At 47.7% G+C, this 17,380-nt stretch overlaps 1 protein-coding gene across 35 annotated transcripts in view; it reads right to left on the reverse strand.

The window, feature by feature from the left end:
- The window catches only part of PICALM (phosphatidylinositol binding clathrin assembly protein), a 114,849-nt gene extending 97,896 nt beyond the window's left edge, over nucleotides 1-16,953 (reverse strand). For 8 of the 35 annotated variants that reach the window (XR_005223812.2, XR_005223814.2, XR_005223813.2 and 5 more), the window contains exon 1: nucleotides 16,579-16,949. Coding sequence is in view for 31 of the 35 variants with exons in the window: in XM_043528546.1 (XP_043384481.1) it covers nucleotides 16,579-16,708 (130 nt within the window). In the remaining 4 variants the exon portion in view is untranslated. Of the gene's footprint in view, nucleotides 1-16,578 lie in introns of all 35 variants that reach the window. The other 27 variants (XM_037889305.2, XM_037889286.2, XM_043528520.1 and 24 more) reach the window with 8 other exon arrangements.
- Nucleotides 16,954-17,380: the final 427 nt, after the last annotated feature.

Genomic DNA, 17,380 nt, shown 5'->3' on the forward strand with positions numbered 1-17,380 from the left:
TTGAAGCACGCTGACAAAGTTGCTGTATCTCAATAGTACAGACAGGATACACTGTAAAGTGTTTTGGGATGCTTCCTAGGGTATGTCTACACTATAGAATTAGGTCGAATTTATAGAAGTCGGTTTTTAGGAAGTGATTTTATACAGTCGATTGTGTGTGTCCCCAAGACGCACATTAAGTTAGCGGAGTGCGTCCACAGTACTGTGGCTAGCATCGACTTCAGAGCGTTGCACTGTGGGTAGCTATCCCACAGTCTCTGCCGCCCACTGGACTTCTGGGTTAAGCTCCCAATGCCTAATGGGGCAACAACATTATCACGGGTGGTTTTGACGACATGTCGTCAGTCGACCCTCCCTCCGTGAAAGCAACAGCAGACAATCATTTCACACCTTTTTACTGTGTGGACGCCATACTGCTTTCAGCAGACGGTGCAGTAGGACTGCTAACCGCCGTCATTGAACCACCACTTCAACTCTGCTCTGCTGCTCTCCTGGTGCCATGAATCCACCTCGCAGGTCCTCTATATGACCGTCGTCATCCACCGCTTCCACTGCAACTCTGCTCTCCTGCTCTTGTCTCGCCATACCATGGCGAGTGTGCAGCCTGCTCAGCTCAGCTCACCGACACTGCCACTGTTGTGTCCTAGTGCTGCTGGCAACAGATGGTGCAGTAGGTCTGCAAAACTGGTCATCCAACCACCGCTTCTGCTGCAACTCTGCTCTCATGCTCTTGTCTCAGTAGCGAATATCTCCATGTTGGCTGTCATGGGCTCCCGCTTCCGCTGCAACTCTGTTCTCCTGCTCTCATGAATCCACCTCGCCGGTCCGCTCGTCACTCTCTATAAATATCTACTCTCGTGGCATCCATTGTCAGCCATCACTTCCGCTGCAACTCTGCTCTCCTGCAGATGCCATACCACGGCAAGCATGGAGCCCGCTCAGATCACTGAGGCAGCTATGAGCATTGTAAACACCTTGCGCATTATCCTGCAGTATATTCAGAACCAGAACCTGCAAAGGCAGGCGAGGAGGTGATGGCAGCATGGTGACGAGAGTGATGTGGACATGGACACAGACTTCTCTCAAACTATGGGCCCCGGCAATTTGGACATCCTGGTGGCAATGGGGCAGTCTCATGCCATGGAATGCCAATTCTGGGCCCGGGAAACAAGCACTGACTGGTGGGACTGCATAGTGTTGCAGGTCTGGGATTATCCCAGTGGCTGCGAAACTTTCGCATGCATAAGGGCAGTTTCATGGAACTGCCCTCACAGTTCACAAGCGAGCGGCAATAGCCCTCTGGAAGCCTGGAATGGCAGACAGCTACCGGTCACTCGGAAATCAATTTGGAGTGGGCAAATACACTGTGGGGGCTGCTGTGATCCAAGTAGCTAACGCAATCACTGACATGCTGCTATCAAGGGTAGTGACTCTGGGAAACGTGGAGGTCATAGTGGACGGCTTTGCTGCAATGGGACTTCCTAACTGTGATGGGGCGATAGAACGCATATCCCTATCTTGGCACCGGACCACCTTGGCAGCCAGTATATAAACCGCAAGGGGTACTTTTCAATGGTGCTGCAAGCACTGGAGGATCACAAGGGACGTTTCACCAACATCAACATGGGATGGCTGGGAAAGGTACATGACAGTTGCATCTTCAGGAACTCTGGTCTGTCTGAACAGCTGCAGCAAGGGACTTACTTTCCAGACCAGAAAATAACTGCTGGGGATGTTGAAATGCCTAAAGTTACCTTGGGGACACAGCCTACCCCTTAATGCCATGGCTCATGAAGTCATACACAGGCACCCTGGACAGTAGTCAGGAGCTGTTCACCTATAGGCTGAGCAAGTGCAGAATGGTGGTAGAAAGTGCATTTGGACATTTAAAAGCGTGCTGGCGCAGTTTACTGACTTGGTTAGACCTCAACGAAACCAATATTCCCATTGTTATTACTGCTTGCTGTGCACTCCACAATATCTGTGAGAGTAAGGGGGAGACGTTTATGGAGGGGTGGGAGGTTGAGGCAAATCGCCTGGCCGCTGATTATGCGCAGCCAGACATCAGGGTGATTAGAACAGCACAGCAGGGTGCACTGCGCATCAGCGAAGCTTTGAAAACCAGTTTCATGACTGGACAGGCTACGGTGTGACAGTTCTGTTTGTTTCTCCTTGATGAAAACCCGCCCCCTTGGTTCACTCTACTTCCCTGTAAAGCCAACTGACCATATCCCTTCGATCACCGCTTGCAGAGGCAATAAAGTCATTGTTGTTTCAAATTCATGCACTCTTTATTAATTCGTCACACAAACAGGGGGATAACTGCCAAGGTAGCCCGGGAGAGGTGGGGGAAGAGGGAAGGACAAGGCCACACGGCACTTCAAAACTTATTGAATGCCAGCCTTCTGTTGCTTGGGCAGTCCTCTGAGGTGGAGTGCTTGGGTGCCTGGAGCCCCGCCTCAGCGTTCTTGGGTGTCTGGGTGAGGAGGCTATGGAACTTGGGGAGAAAGGCGGGCGGTTACACAGGGGCTGCAGCAGCTGTCTGTGCTCCTGCTGCCTTTCCCACACCTCAACCATACGCTGAAGCATATCAGTTTGATCCTCCAGTAGCCTCAGCATTGCATCCTGCTTCCTCTTATCACGCTGCTGCCACTTCTCCTCTTGCTCCCACAACCTCTCCTGTCCTTGTGTTCATTTTGTGCTTTCCTGGACTCTGACATTGCTTGCCTCCATGCATTTTGCTGAGCTCTTTCAGTGCGGGAGGACTGCATGAGCTCAGAGAACATTTCATTGAGAGTGTTTTTTTCGCCTTCTTATCTGCGCTAACCTCTGGTCGGAGATGATAGGGGGAGCACTGAAACATTTGCAGCTGCGAGAGAAAAAAAGGGAGAGTAGTGTTTAAAAAGATATATTTTAGAGAACAATGGGTAGACTCTTTCACGGTGAACCACGCTGTTAATATTACATAGTACATGTGCTTTCAGTACAAGGTTGCATTTTGCCTCTTATATTGAGGGCCTGCCGGTTTGGTGTGAGAGATCATACACGCAGGCAGGGGCAAAAGAATTCGGCCTGCAGGCAGCCATGGTCTTTTGGCTTCTTTAACCTTCATAACAGGTGGGAATGGTTTCAAACAGCAGCGCCCTTATTTCCCATACCAGGCACGCATTGGGTTGTCCCTTTAAAATGGGTTGGCCCTTTAAAAGGAGGGGCTGCAGTTTTTGGGTTAACGTGCAGCACAAACCCAACTAACACCCCCCCCATACACACAATTCTCTGGGATGATCGCTTCATCCCTTCCCCCCACCACGTGACTAACAGCGGGGATGATTTCTTTTCAGCCATAGGCAAACAGACCAGTAGGGACAGACACCTCTGAATGTCCCCTTTATAAAATTCCCCTATTTCAACCAGGTGACCATGAATGATATCACTCTCCTGAGGCTAACACAGAGAGATAAAGAACGGATGTTGCTTGAATGCCAGCAAACACCGGGACCATACGCTGCCATGCTTTGTTATACAATGATTCCAGACTACGTGCTGCTGGCCTGGCATAGTAAAGTGTCCTACCATGGAGGACGGAATAAGGCTGCTTTCTCCAGAAACCTTTTGCAAAGGCTTTGGGAGTACCTCCAGGAGAACTTCACTGAGATGTCCCTGGAAGATTTCGGCTCCATGCCCAGACATGTTAACAGACTTTTCCAGTAGCTGTACTGGCCGCGAATGCATCCCAAGTCTTCCGGGCAAATCAATCATTAAACACACTTGCTTTTAAACCATGTATTATATTTTCAAAGGTACACTCACCAGAGGTGCCTTCTCCGCCTTCAAGGTCCGGGAGCCCACCTTGGGAGGGTTTTGGATCCAGGGTGATACACAGTTCCTGGCTGTCGGGGAGAACGGTTTCATCCTTCTACTCATCATCTTCCTCATCCCCTAAATCCTCATCCCTGTTGCATGAGACTCCCCCCTTGCAGGAGTCCACGTACGGGGTGGGGCAGTGGTAGGGACACCCCCTAGAATTGCATGCAGCTCATCACAGAAGCGGCATGTCTGGGGCTCTGACCAGGAGCGGCCGTTTGCCTCTTTGGTTTTTTGGTAGGCTTGCCTGAGCTCCTTAAATTTCACGTGGCACTGCTGTGGGTCCGTTATAGCCTCTATCCTTCATGCCCTTGGAGATTTTTTCAAGTATTTTGGCATTTCGTCTTTTGGAATGGAGTTCTGACAGCACGGATTTGTTTCCCCATACAGCGTTCAGATCCAGTACTTCCCGTTTGGTCCATGCTGGAGTTCTTTTGATGTTCTGGGACTCCATGCAGAGCTCCTCAGCAGAGGTGACCACGGTCACCAGTCCCACACTGGCCAAACAGGAAATGAAATTCAGAAGTCCCCGGGGCTTTTTCTGTCTACCTTCCTAGTGCATCTGAGTTGAGAGTGCTGTCCAGAGCAGTCACAATGAAGCACTCTGGGATAGCTCCCAGAGGCCAATACCGTTGAATTGCGTCCACGCTACCCCAAATTCTGTATACTGTAAGGTATTATTCATAAATGTCTAATACTTTTGAACCCTGCAAAGCTCTTGGTCTAAACTTGAGGCAGTGAGTTCCCCAGTTTAATTATTCAACATGAATACATTTTTCAAAGGCTCCAAAGTCACACAGGTGCCTAAGTAAAGCGTCCTACCATGGATGACAGAATAAGTTTTTCACTGTTCTTCAAGGGGACAAACTCCTAAATCACTTTTGACACTGATGAAAGGGAACTGTTTTTCACAGGGTAAAGTTTTCAAAAGCTCTCATACATGTTGCCTTTCAGTTTTATTGGTGACCCCTTAATCGAGCATTACATCTCACTCCTTAGTTTCCCGACAGAGTTACTTGGTGAAAAATAAGCTTCGGTGGTAGGCAAATGAAAGAGGCTTGCTCCTGTTTCACTATTTGAGAGAAGCTGCTCTGAGTAAACAGGAGCACCCAAATAACTTGACAACTCGATTAGCAATCTATATCTCCAGTAAATCTCCAAATTAAGCAGTCTTAATCATTTAAGGCTGCACACCACTGGTGCCTGCATGCAAGGAATGTGTAGCTACACACTGCAGCAAAAAGCAGGCTGAGCACACATTGCAGTACGTAGCTACACGTCAATGAAAGGCCTCAGTGGCAGGAGATGCCTTTCCTGGCTACCTCCTCCTGCCAGAGCCTTCCTGATGTTGGAGCCTTTCCCTATGGCAGGGAAAGACTCCAGCAGTGGGGAAGCAGAAGGACACGACATTGCTAAATATAGCAGTGTAGACAAGAGAGGCACCAGTTGGTCACACAGAGAGCCGTGTTGGGTATAGGTGCATCTTTAGCCGCATAAGCTGTGCCTCACTGTCTACACTGCCATTTATAACTATGCTACAAGGTGTGCAGGGTAGACATACCCCAAATCTCTAAGCCGGGGTGGGCAAACTACAGCCCGTGGGCCACATCTGGCCTGCTAGCTGTTTTGATCCGGCCCTTGAGCTCCCGCTGGGGAGCGGGGTCAGGGGCTGCTCCACGTGGCTCCCAGAAGCAGTAGCACGCTCCCCCCTCCGGCTCCTACGCACAAGGGTAGCCAGGGGGCTCCACTCCGCATGCTGCCCACACCTCAAGTGCCGCCTCCGCAGCTCCCATTGGCCAGGAACTGTGGCCAACGGGAGCTGCAGGGACAGCGCCTGTGACAGGGCAGCACACAGCAGTACTGCCTGGCCACACCTCCATGTAGGAGCCGGGTAGGAACATGCTGCTGCTTCCAGGAGCTGCTTGACGTAAGCGCTGCCCAGAGCCTGCACCCCTGAGCCGCACCCCTTCACCCCAGCCACGATTCCCCTCCAAACCCCTTGGTCCCAGCCCGGAGCACCCTCCTGCACCCCAAACCCCTCACCCTCAGCCCCACCCCAGAGCATGCACCCCCAGCTGGAGCCCGCACCCCAACCCCAATTTTGTGAGCATTCATGACCCGTCATACAATTTCTATACCCCGATGTGGCCCTCAGGCCAAAAAGTTTGCCCACCCCTTGTCTAAGCACATACAGGTCTTCTCATGCTTCTAGTTTTAGTCATCCTTCTCTGGATGCTTTGTTTCTACTATGTAGCTTTTGAGATGGGTTGATCAGAATTGAATAATGTTCAAGGTGAGTGTGTACCATCGATCTATGTCATGGCATAACTTTTTGTATTATTATTGTATATACATCTTAACATTGATTTTTTATTTTTACCACTTCTCACTGAACAGAGATCATCACTGAGCTATCTACAATGTTGTCTAGATCTTTTTTCTGACGATGTAGTCAGTTCAGAACTAATAAATATGTACAATTCAAATTATTCTTTCCATTCAGCATGATCTTGAGTTCCTCCCACCTTCATTTTCACCTGCCACTGTATTGCCTATTCACTCCCCTCCCTAGCTCAGTAATAAACAAACACTAGCCCAGGTTGGGGCATCCTATTTTAACCTTCCATATTACAAACTGAACACTTACCACATCTTCCTCTAATCCAGAACAGAACTTTACATCTCATTCCTTAGTTTCCTTTCAAAGTTACTTGGGGAAAAAATAAGTTTTGGTCCTAGGCAAATGCAAGATACTCGTTCTGGTCTCCCTCTTTGAAAGAAGTTGCTCTGAGACAAAAATGGCAAAACCCTTAAGTATATGCCCACCCCAGTGGCAGATTAGCCACTGGGCCAACATGACCCACACTCGGGGCCTGGGGCAAATAGGAGACCACTCCACCCAGCACTCCTGCCAGTGAGCAGGGTCAAGCTTCTGTTCCCCAGCAGGAGCACCGGGTGGGCGTGGCAAGCCCCTGTGCACCAACCCCTGGCAGGAGCGCCAGATGGAGAGGCGGCAGGCCCCCACACCCCAGCCCCTTTTCCCCAGCAAAAGTGCAGGGGAGGGACTGCAGGCAGAAAGGGTGGGGAGAGGCCACCACTTGTTCTGGCCCAGGGCCCCACAAAAGCTTAATCCACCTCTGGCCCTGCCTCTCCTATGAAAAACACATCTTGGCGATCGCATGAAAGTAACCCATTGGTCAAGCTATGCCATTCACTATACCAGGAGGGCTTCCTTTCCATGTCTGTCCCTCCCTCTCATTCAATAGAGCTATTTGTTCATTTTTATTGGACTTAGGAGGGCAATTTTTATAGTCATGCCTTTTAATTTATTTTCATTTTGTTTCACAGAAACCGAAACATCTTGGCAAACGGGAATTTCATAAAAACGTCTCAGCAGTCCTTCAATTACCCTATCACTGACATGGCAATGGTAATTTTAAAAAATATATATTTAAACACTACTTTTGTCTTGTAATTGAGGCAGGTTGCCCCACTTTTCTGAGGAAGTGACAAAGAACTATTTACATTTAGTTTTAAAAAGATAAACCAAGATCCTAGATTTAGCTCTTGCATTGGGCACCGTTAAAGCACCCTGATAGATTCAGCATTTCAATTTCTGAAAAGCACTGATGCTGAAAGGCCCTTCCTACTACAAAGTACCTTAAACCTGTGTAAGGCCTTCCAACGTATATGGTAGTTGCAGCTCTGAAGTCTTCATGAAATTGGAATTTATATGGCAAAGTTAGCTTATTACAAGATCACACGTTAACTTTTTATTTTATCGAAACGACTAAAACATCTGCCAGTAAGAAAATATAACTAATGCATGCACTGTAGCTGAGGCCATTCACTAGAGGCCTCGTCTATATTAGAAAATGTTTGCCAGTATAGCTAGTGGAGTTAAAGCAAAGGAGGCTGTAAATGGGGAAAACCCAAAGGAATGAAACAACATAGATAAGTTACAGAGTAGCAGCCATGTTAGTCTGTATCCGTAAAAAGAAAAGGAGTACTTGCGGCACCTTCGAGACTAACAAATTTATCTGAGCGTAAGCTTTCGTGAGCTGCAGCTCACTTCATCGGATGCATACAGTGGAAAATATAGAGGGGAGATTTTATATACACAGAGAACATGAAACAATGGGTGTTACAATACAGATTGTAACAAGAGTGATCAGGAAAGGTGAGCTATTGGGGGGGACGGGACGACCTTTTGTAGTGATAATCAAGTTTACAAGATAGTGGGAGGGGAAATAAACAAGGGGAAATAGATAAAATTGCTGCTTTGAAGGTGTGTTTCTTAGGCTAAGGTAACAACGGCTGGGCCATCAGTGGGGGAAGGAACTACCTGTATAGCTCCATCCAGGCTAGAATGGTTTACTCTTTCCAAGGATATAAAGTCTGGGATAAAACAAGATCTAAAACCTCGAAGTCCTAGAAAAGGAAGAACTGGAGGCTAGCAACCCCATTCAGAGATTCAGACTTCTTCAGCCAGGGCAGCCTACTTCTCCCTAGTGATGGAGTTAGCCGGGCAAAAGATGATTTACCAAGGTGTAAATATTACTCTTTTATGTAGGCCTGCTATTATTTTTATTCTTAGCATCTATGAGGAATGAATAAATAAAGGATACATTTACCCTATCTTAAGCCTTAAAACACGTCACACACTTCAGCTGTATTTTTTATTGAGAAATGGTTTTCTGAGCTATATTTTGATCAAAAAATTCAAAAATGTCCAAAATCAACACTGCTGCTGTGATCATGCCAAACAGTTTAGTACGTGCAGAATGAAGTTTGAGCTCCAGTTCTCCATGAATTGCTAAAATCAGAGAACTGATAGATTATGCCACAGTTTTTAATACTCTCAACCATCCCTCCATCTCTCCCAAAACACACCCCAAGTACTACTTTAGTCCATGTTCTTCCAAAGTTTATAGATCTACCTGTCACTGGTCGAAACTCTTTCCATCAGATAGCATGAACGAAGAAGAGAAAGAGCTACTGTGTGTTTCAAATGCTTGTTAAGAAAAAGAAAAATCCACCAGAACAGAAATTGAAACTAAAGGTGAACACACACTGAAATGTGGACACAATACACCAATTAATGAAGAGGTCGGAGGGAGGGATCAGCACAGATATATAAACAAACCTTTCAAAAGCATCTTTATATCTAGAATAAAGTCTTTGCTTTTGATACCCACAAGTTATTCTGTGACATTAGATACTAGACTTCCAGGACTATCATCCACAGCTGAAATACAGCCATTACTGGGTGAAATTAAGAAGTAGCTATACAGCAATACATAACACAACAGTTTAGGGAAGGAGGAATAATGTATACATTTGCAACTGGAGTAAGAATTTAGAAAGAAATTACCCAAATTAAAATTAGTCTATATTAGTGAAAGACACTACTAAGTGGCATGGATTGTCATTTGAAAGACTAACCAATTTTTAATCGAAGTGAAAGATGAAATATTTTAAGAATCATGGCGCAGAAATTCAAACACCAAAAGCTGTCCATTAAACATGTGTCACTGTCTGAGATTAGCTAACATGGAAGCAACACTGAAGTTAGAGGGAAAAATAATAATTACATTTTTAAGAGTTAAGGAAATATATTTTCATGTTATTCAACAAACAATAATTCCTCTATTTTACAAACAGCTGGTTGTAGGTTTAAGACGACAGTGTAACTAAGAATAAAACAATATTATGGCTTCAGCCGTAAAACATGGATGGAGACATATCATATGAATCATAAACCTATTAAATGGACTTTCCACTTAGTTTTAGGTTCTCCAGCAGTCAGTCCAGGTTCTCAAAGCTGCAACATTTGGGATGCACACATTGCGGCAGAGTATTTAGTTCAAAACAAATCAATAGTTTTATTGCATTTTTAAAAATAGTTTCATGAAAACATTTTTCATCTGAATTTTTTAAAAACTATCAAATTTAAGTTGTGAATGTTAAGCATGTTAAAAATTCCACTAGCAAAGGTGTTTGGTAATATAGAACAAAAGCATCATTTTAGATAGTTTATGTTGTATATACCAAATATACTGAAGAAATGCAAAATTTCAAAGTATTAAACTGACGTTTCACAATTTGCATTAAAATCCCTCTAGTTTCTAGCCAAGCAGGAATGATGCTGCTAAGTTTGTATGTAGTGCTGATTTTAATGCTGAAAAAGTAGTTTTCTTTTCATCTCAACTCCAAAGAATTCCTCAACCTCATCTCAGAATGTCACACAAAGTTTCCTTCTATAAATTTTTTTTTTCTACAGATTCACAAAATAGGATTATCACTTGGCATGCAAGTAAGGATGATCACTTTTGGATGTTGGTTTCACTAACAAATAATTCTGTTCTCATAAAACAAATGAGAACTGTCAATGCTAATTAGAATGCCAACAATATTAATTACATTTGTGAAATTCCATCATGTTCAAAGGAAATCCATTACAACAATATGTTAGAAAAGGAAACAGACAGAGTTTGTTTCAGACTACAGAATTGCTTCTTGGGCACATAATACCATCTCACCGTGGTTCATGTGAGACAAGTGTTACTAATAATCAATATCCATTGCTGACACAGTGGGTGCCCTTATACACTTGACACCTGCAGTAGCTAAACTGGAAACTACTACAAGGTACCATAATAAATGTACATACAGAGAATACCAGAGAGCATTTTTAAAGGGTGCTGACTTTAGCATGTCTAGTGCTAGACAGCAGAACAGCTGCTTATATCTAATACTAAGGGTTCCTGAGGGAGAATAACTGAACACTTCTGTTTTGGTGAGGAGGAAGCACATGCACGCGAAAGGGGAGAAAATTACAAAAGTTCAGCCCAAAAAAGCAATGCCGCCAGAAAATCAAATTCCGGTATCGGAAAATGAAAGATTTATGGAAGAGTCAGATCATCTGAACTTAGATTCAAGATAGAATCCCCTTTTTTAATGTTTTGACCTTTGTGTGTCATTTGCAAGACGATGACCCATCTGAACGCATTTCTGATATGAATCATAGAATCAAAACCACAGGAGTCAGAGATTGAGGACACCTATTAAGACTTCTATTCCACCTTCCAGATACTGCAGCATTGGTCCCTCCAGTACATATTCTAATACTTTGTCCTAGAAACTGAGGGGCTGAGTTATTTTTGGTGTAGCAGGACCAGTCATTTCATGCCTTAGGCTTCTACAAGCTGTCATTTTCCTTAAAAAATAAATATTCTGATTGGGTTTAATACCTCTAATAGTCCATACAGACATTACTCAGCAAAAGACCTTTAGGAAGGGTTAGTCAGTCAAAGGTAGATTTATTCATTGTACATTTTACTATGTTTCTTATGTCACTTTGTGAAAAGCTTGCCTAAATAAAATTAAATCCAAAAAAAAAAAAAGCACATGAATTACTTCAAACTATTGCCCTATTGCTCACCTGGACTTTCAATGCCCAACCTGTTGCAAACATTTTGTAACATGAATTGTCTGTTAACACAGACTTGAGTACCACATTAACAGTAATTATACTAAAACTGTTCTGAGATTAAAAAAAAGGTGTTAACTGCTGACCGACCACTAGTCATAATATAAAGCAAACAGAAAAATATGCACTGAGACATCTTCTCCAAGATCCACTTCTATAAGACTAAATGCCAGAGTATGCCAATCAATATTCAAAAAATTCCATAACACTTTACATACAATGTCAACCACTATCACAAAAACGCACACAGATTCTAGTAGAGTTGCTTGCTTGAATTATGTTCTGAAACGCACACAGAACCTGTGAAATAGCAAGAAAAAGCAACTAAAACAATTTGATGCCAAGTTATTCAGCTACATTTAGCTAAACATTCATTGCTTAGATATTTCTTTCAAATCCACTGCGAGGTTGACCCTTAACTTTTAGGGATCTCCCTGTGCTATGCCAGCAAGGTAGTAGTTCCAAATTATTACTTCTCTTAAAGAAAAAACTTGAGTTGGCAGGAAACTGGAGTGAGGGATCAAGCATGCATAACAATGGATATATTAAATCATTCTTAAAACACAAAGCAATGTTAGCAAGCTACCACAGAAGAGGAGGCTCCTACTATAACACAGAGAGAGTTGCCTTTTTTGAACACTTGGCCACTTAAATCTATTGTAGTAAGGTAAAAGGGGATGTTATTCTTAAATTGGAACTATTTGGAAATGGTAAACAATGTAACATCTGTTACTGAACTACAAGGGGACTTCCAAGATTCCTAACAAGCACGTATGCACGTTAGACTAGACCAAGTATATGTATACAGAGTTCCTGCACAACTGAAACAAATTTAAGAAGACCACATTGGGACAGGTTTATCTGACCTTATTAGGATTCATGCATAAATTGACTTAAGACTGCCAATAAAAGATCAAGCTTTTAAAGAAATATTAAGCATACAAATACTACCACCAAAATGTGTACTTTAGAAAAATGCATAATATTTTACTGGTAGATTGAATTCTCAAGTATTTTAGTAGCTTAACACACCTCAAAACTCTTCCAGCATTTTACTAATATCCTTTGGTAGTACATCTTATTGATGATCTCCACCATGGAGTTTTTATAAAATGCAACCTTTAAGATGGGAAGGAGCAGAAAAACAATTTAATGTTGGATAAACATTATCCAATATTTGCAGTATTTGTCATTTAAAGTATTGTTACTTTGTGCTCCAAATGTAAAATCTCTAAACAACCTAATTCAAATTAAATCTAAACCTTTACTTATCATACAAATTAACAAACAAGAAACAGTTCTCAGAATCAGAGGCCGGAGATGGAAATGGCCTATTAGGTCATACAGACCTGCAAAAGAATGTGAGGAACCTTTCCTGTGCAGCTTTGCTGGAACTGCACAAGATATTAAGGTTAATGATGGCCCTATTAAAAGTCAGACCATGTTGTAGCTCAAAGTTGCATGGTTATTGAACAAGCTCAGATTTCTGTCGCCTCACCAACTGAAGATACCTGGCATAAACATAGCAAGTGTTCTACAGATGAAGATGCAGAAACTCAAAAGGACCTGAGAACTGATTCAAGCTAAAGACAACAGCTGCAGAACCAAGTAACACACTGGTGATTTGAACAAGAAAGTCACAGTTCTTGTACGCTGATAAAGGCAAGACTAGATGTTCCTGAAGTCATCCAGGGAAAGCTAGGAGAAGTGATATAAAGCTACCATCATATAGGAATCCAAAAAGGAAGATGGAAAAATAGCTCAAAAAAAAAAGTCACAATACTGTCATTATCCAGATTTGCACAATAATCAGCTATCATAATTCGCCTTCAGAAATATCTTAATGAACTATAAACTGGGAAGGCCAAGGCAGGACTTCAGGTGATCCTGCAACGCAGACCGAAAATATGAAGCTGGTAAAGTACTGTAACATCACCAAAGCAAAAAAGGAAGAGAATCTGTCAGAGAACAAAACAACAAAAAAAATAACCAACTTATTTGCTGCTGTATTTCAAGAAGGTTGATCTTATGTTTGAGGCACTGGACTAGGATTCATGAAATAGGTTCTATTCCCAGCTCTTCCACAGACTTCCTGTATGACACTGAGCAAACCACTTAATCTCTGGTTTCAGAGTAGCAGCCGTGTTAGTCTGTATTCGCAAAAAGAAAAAGAGTACTTGTGGCACCTTAGAGACTAACAAATTTATTTGAGCATAAGCTTTCGTGAGCTACAGCATCCGATGAAGTAGCTCACGAAAGCTTATGCTCAAATAAATTTGTTAGTCTCTAAGGTGCCACAAGTACTCCTGTTCTTTTCACTTAATCTCTGTCTCTGACCTTTATCTTTAAAATGGAAAAAATACTTCCTTTCTCCCCCTCTGTCTATTTAAAATGTAAACTGTCCTATACTGAGAATGTCGATGTGTTTGTGCGGTACCCAGCAAGCTTTTACTAATTGTATTATTGTACCATCTAGGAACTGAACTGACACATGCATGGTGTGAAAATACAATAAACTGCTTAGTCTATCAACTTCAGTTAATATTACTGCTTTGATAGAAAGATGTCCCTCACAAATGGCCAAATAGTATCGTAAGAATGTGGTGGGAAGGAATAGGAGGATTTATTAGGGACATACTTATCAGTCCAGGTGCATCTTTTGGGGGCCTATGATTTTATGGATTGAGGTGAAGGCAGAGAGCTGAGCTATTCAAAGTCTACATGCTGCACAACAAGGTGATTTCAGGAATGGATGCTGATAGTCATAGGTTTTGATGTCAGTACAGGTATATTCGTAGTGCAGAAGTTTTTTCTTGAACTTCATAATCTCATGTCTTAAGAAGGAGCTGGCAACCAGAGGTAGGCTTTTGTTGGGAAATTCAAAACATAAAGCACCTTCTAGCCAAAGATTTGTATGAAAGATGATGCCCCTGTACACAGTACAAAGGACAACTCTCATATGAATCCCAACAACCTCTCCTTTAACAGCAGCTGCTTATGGTGGGAGAGTTGCTCCTGGGGACTCTGGTAAAGCCCTCCACCCTCTCATTTGTATTGGCCTCTGAAAAGTAGTTGAATTCACCTGTTGTATGTGGGGGAGTTTCAGTTACTCAGAGTACACATGCTTCTCATGCCCTCCCTCTCATGTTGTGCCTTGGTCAGGGGGCCCAGCAGAAGCCCAAGGGGAAACCCCTAGTTACTTGCAATCCAGTGGTCCCGTGATTCCCTATGTGTAGAAGCTAGATAAGTATTTGAACATTTTGGTTACGTGCAACCCAGGTGTTCTACCATACCCCGGGGATGGGTGGAAAATGTTCAAGATGTCCCTATCAGGCTCCCAGAGGAACCCCTCCTGCCCCCACTCACAGTCCCCTCGGCCCCTAGAGGGGACGTCTCCTGTCCCCCACTCACAGACCTCACGGCTTCCGGAATGAACCTCTCCGGACCCCGCGTTACTCACGGACCCCACGGCTCCCAGGGGTGAACCTCTCGTGCCCCCTCACCCGTACTCACAGTCCCTACAGCCTCCGGGGGAACCTCTCCCCCCACCCCCGTACTCACAGACCCCCCCGTCCCCGGGGGAGCCTCCGCCACACACACCCCGGTACTCACAGACCCCCCCGGTCCCCGGGGGAGCCTCCGCCACACACACCCCGGTACTCACAGACCCCCCCGGTCCCCGGGGGAGCCTCCGCCACACACACCCGGGTACTCACAGACCCCCCCGGTCCCCGGGGGAGCCTCCGCCACACACACCCGGGTACTCACAGACCCCCCCGGTCCCCGGGGGAGCCTCCGCCACACACACCCGGGTACTCACAGACCCCCCCGGTCCCCGGGGGAGCCTCCGCCACACACACCCGGGTACTCACAGACCCCCCCGGTCCCCGGGGGAGCCTCCGCCACACACACCCGGGTACTCACAGACCCCCCCGGTCCCCGGGGGAGCCTCCGCCACACACACCCGGGTACTCACAGACCCCCCCGGTCCCCGGGGGAGCCTCCGCCACACACACCCGGGTACTCACAGACCCCCCCGGTCCCCGGGGGAGCCTCCGCCACACACACCCGGGTACTCACAGACCCCCCCGGTCCCCGGGGGAGCCTCCGCCACACACACCCGGGTACTCACAGACCCCCCCGGTCCCCGGGGGAGCCTCCGCCACACACACCCGGGTACTCACAGACCCCCCCGGTCCCCGGGGGAGCCTCCGCCACACACACCCGGGTACTCACAGACCCCCCCGGTCCCCGGGGGAGCCTCCGCCACACACACCCCGGTACTCACAGACCCCCCCGGTCCCCGGGGGAGCCTCCGCCACACACACCCCGGTACTCACAGACCCCCCCGGTCCCCGGGGGAGCCTCCGCCACACACACCCCGGTACTCACAGACCCCCCCGGTCCCCGGGGGAGCCTCCGCCACACACACCCGGGTACTCACAGACCCCCCCGGTCCCCGGGGGAGCCTCCGCCACACACACCTCGGTACTCACAGACCCCCCCGGTCCCCGGGGGAGCCTCCGCCACACACACCCCGGTACTCACAGACCCCCCCGGTCCCCGGGGGAGCCTCCGCCACACACACCTCGGTACTCACAGACCCCCCCGGTCCCCGGGGGAGCCTCCGCCACACACACCTCGGTACTCACAGACCCCCCCGGTCCCCGGGGGAGCCTCCACCACATACACCCCGGTACTCACAGACCCCCCCGGTCCCCGGGGGAGCCTCCACCACACACACCTCGGTACTCACAGACCCCCCCGGTCCCAGGGGGAGCCTCCGCCACACACACCCCGGTACTCACAGACCCCCTGGTCCCCTGGGGAGCCTCCACCACACACACCTCGGTACTCACAGACCCCCCCGGTCCCAGGGGGAGCCTCCGCCACACACACCTCGGTACTCACAGACCCCCCCGGTCCCCGGGGGAGCCTCCACCACATACACCCCGGTACTCACAGACCCCCCCGGTCCCCGGGGGAGCCTCCACCACACACACCTCGGTACTCACAGACCCCCCCCGGTCCCAGGGGGAGCCTCCGCCACACACACCCCGGTACTCACAGACCCCCTGGTCCCCGGGGGAGCCTCCGCCACACACACCTCGGTACTCACAGACCCCCCGGTCCCCGGGGGAGCCTCCACCACACACACCTCGGTACTCACAGACCCCCCCGGTCCCAGGGGGAGCCTCCACCACACACACCCCGGTACTCACAGTCCAGGTGCTTCTTCTTGGGCCCCATGACCTCGTGGGTCGTGGCCTTGCAGACGGTCTTGGAGACGGCCGAGCCGGTCACGCTGTGTTGGGCCGCCGTGATGCGGTCGGTGAGGCTCTGGCCGGACATGGTGCCGCGGCGCCGGGCTGGGACGGGACAGGGGGACCGACCCGGTCGGACACGTCGCTCTGCCCCGCCGCAGGCAGCTGCGCTCGGACACGTCGCTCGGCCCCGCCGCTGCGCTCCGCCCCCGGGGACGGCCCTGTCACCCGGGCAGCGCCCCCGCCTCCTGCCCCCCGCCCCCGCCGTTCGCTGCTTCCGCTCGGCCGGGGTCGGGGGACACACGCACACTGGGCGCCGCAGGAAAATGGCGGCCGCGCAGCACCTCCCCGGATCGTTCCGGGCCGCCCGAATCACGTGACTAACCCTCCCCACCCCGACCCCGCCCCGCACTGGTCACGTAGCTCCCTCTGCTCCTCCTCTCCCCCAGCTCACGTCACGTGACACGCCTCCCTCCTGGCGCAACAAGGGGGAAGCGGGCCCAGGAGGTCACGTGGTGTTGTGCCGCCTTCCCTGTGCCTTCTTAGCGCCAGCTGGGGTGGGTTGCAGGCGGTGCCCTGGTGCCAGCCCTTCTCGTGTTAAGGCTGCAGATCCTCCCCAATCACCAGCGCTGCCCCGATTGGCTGGGACCTTGGACAGGTCCCTGAGTGTTGCGATACAGCAGTTTGCAAAAGTGGGGCGTCAGCACGATCTAGGGTGACCAGATGTCCCAATTTTATAAAGACAGTCCCGATTTTGGGG

The sequence above is a fragment of the Chelonia mydas genome, chromosome 1 (assembly GCF_015237465.2).
Source record: "Chelonia mydas isolate rCheMyd1 chromosome 1, rCheMyd1.pri.v2, whole genome shotgun sequence".
In the NCBI taxonomy this organism is placed as follows: Eukaryota; Metazoa; Chordata; order Testudines; family Cheloniidae; genus Chelonia; species Chelonia mydas.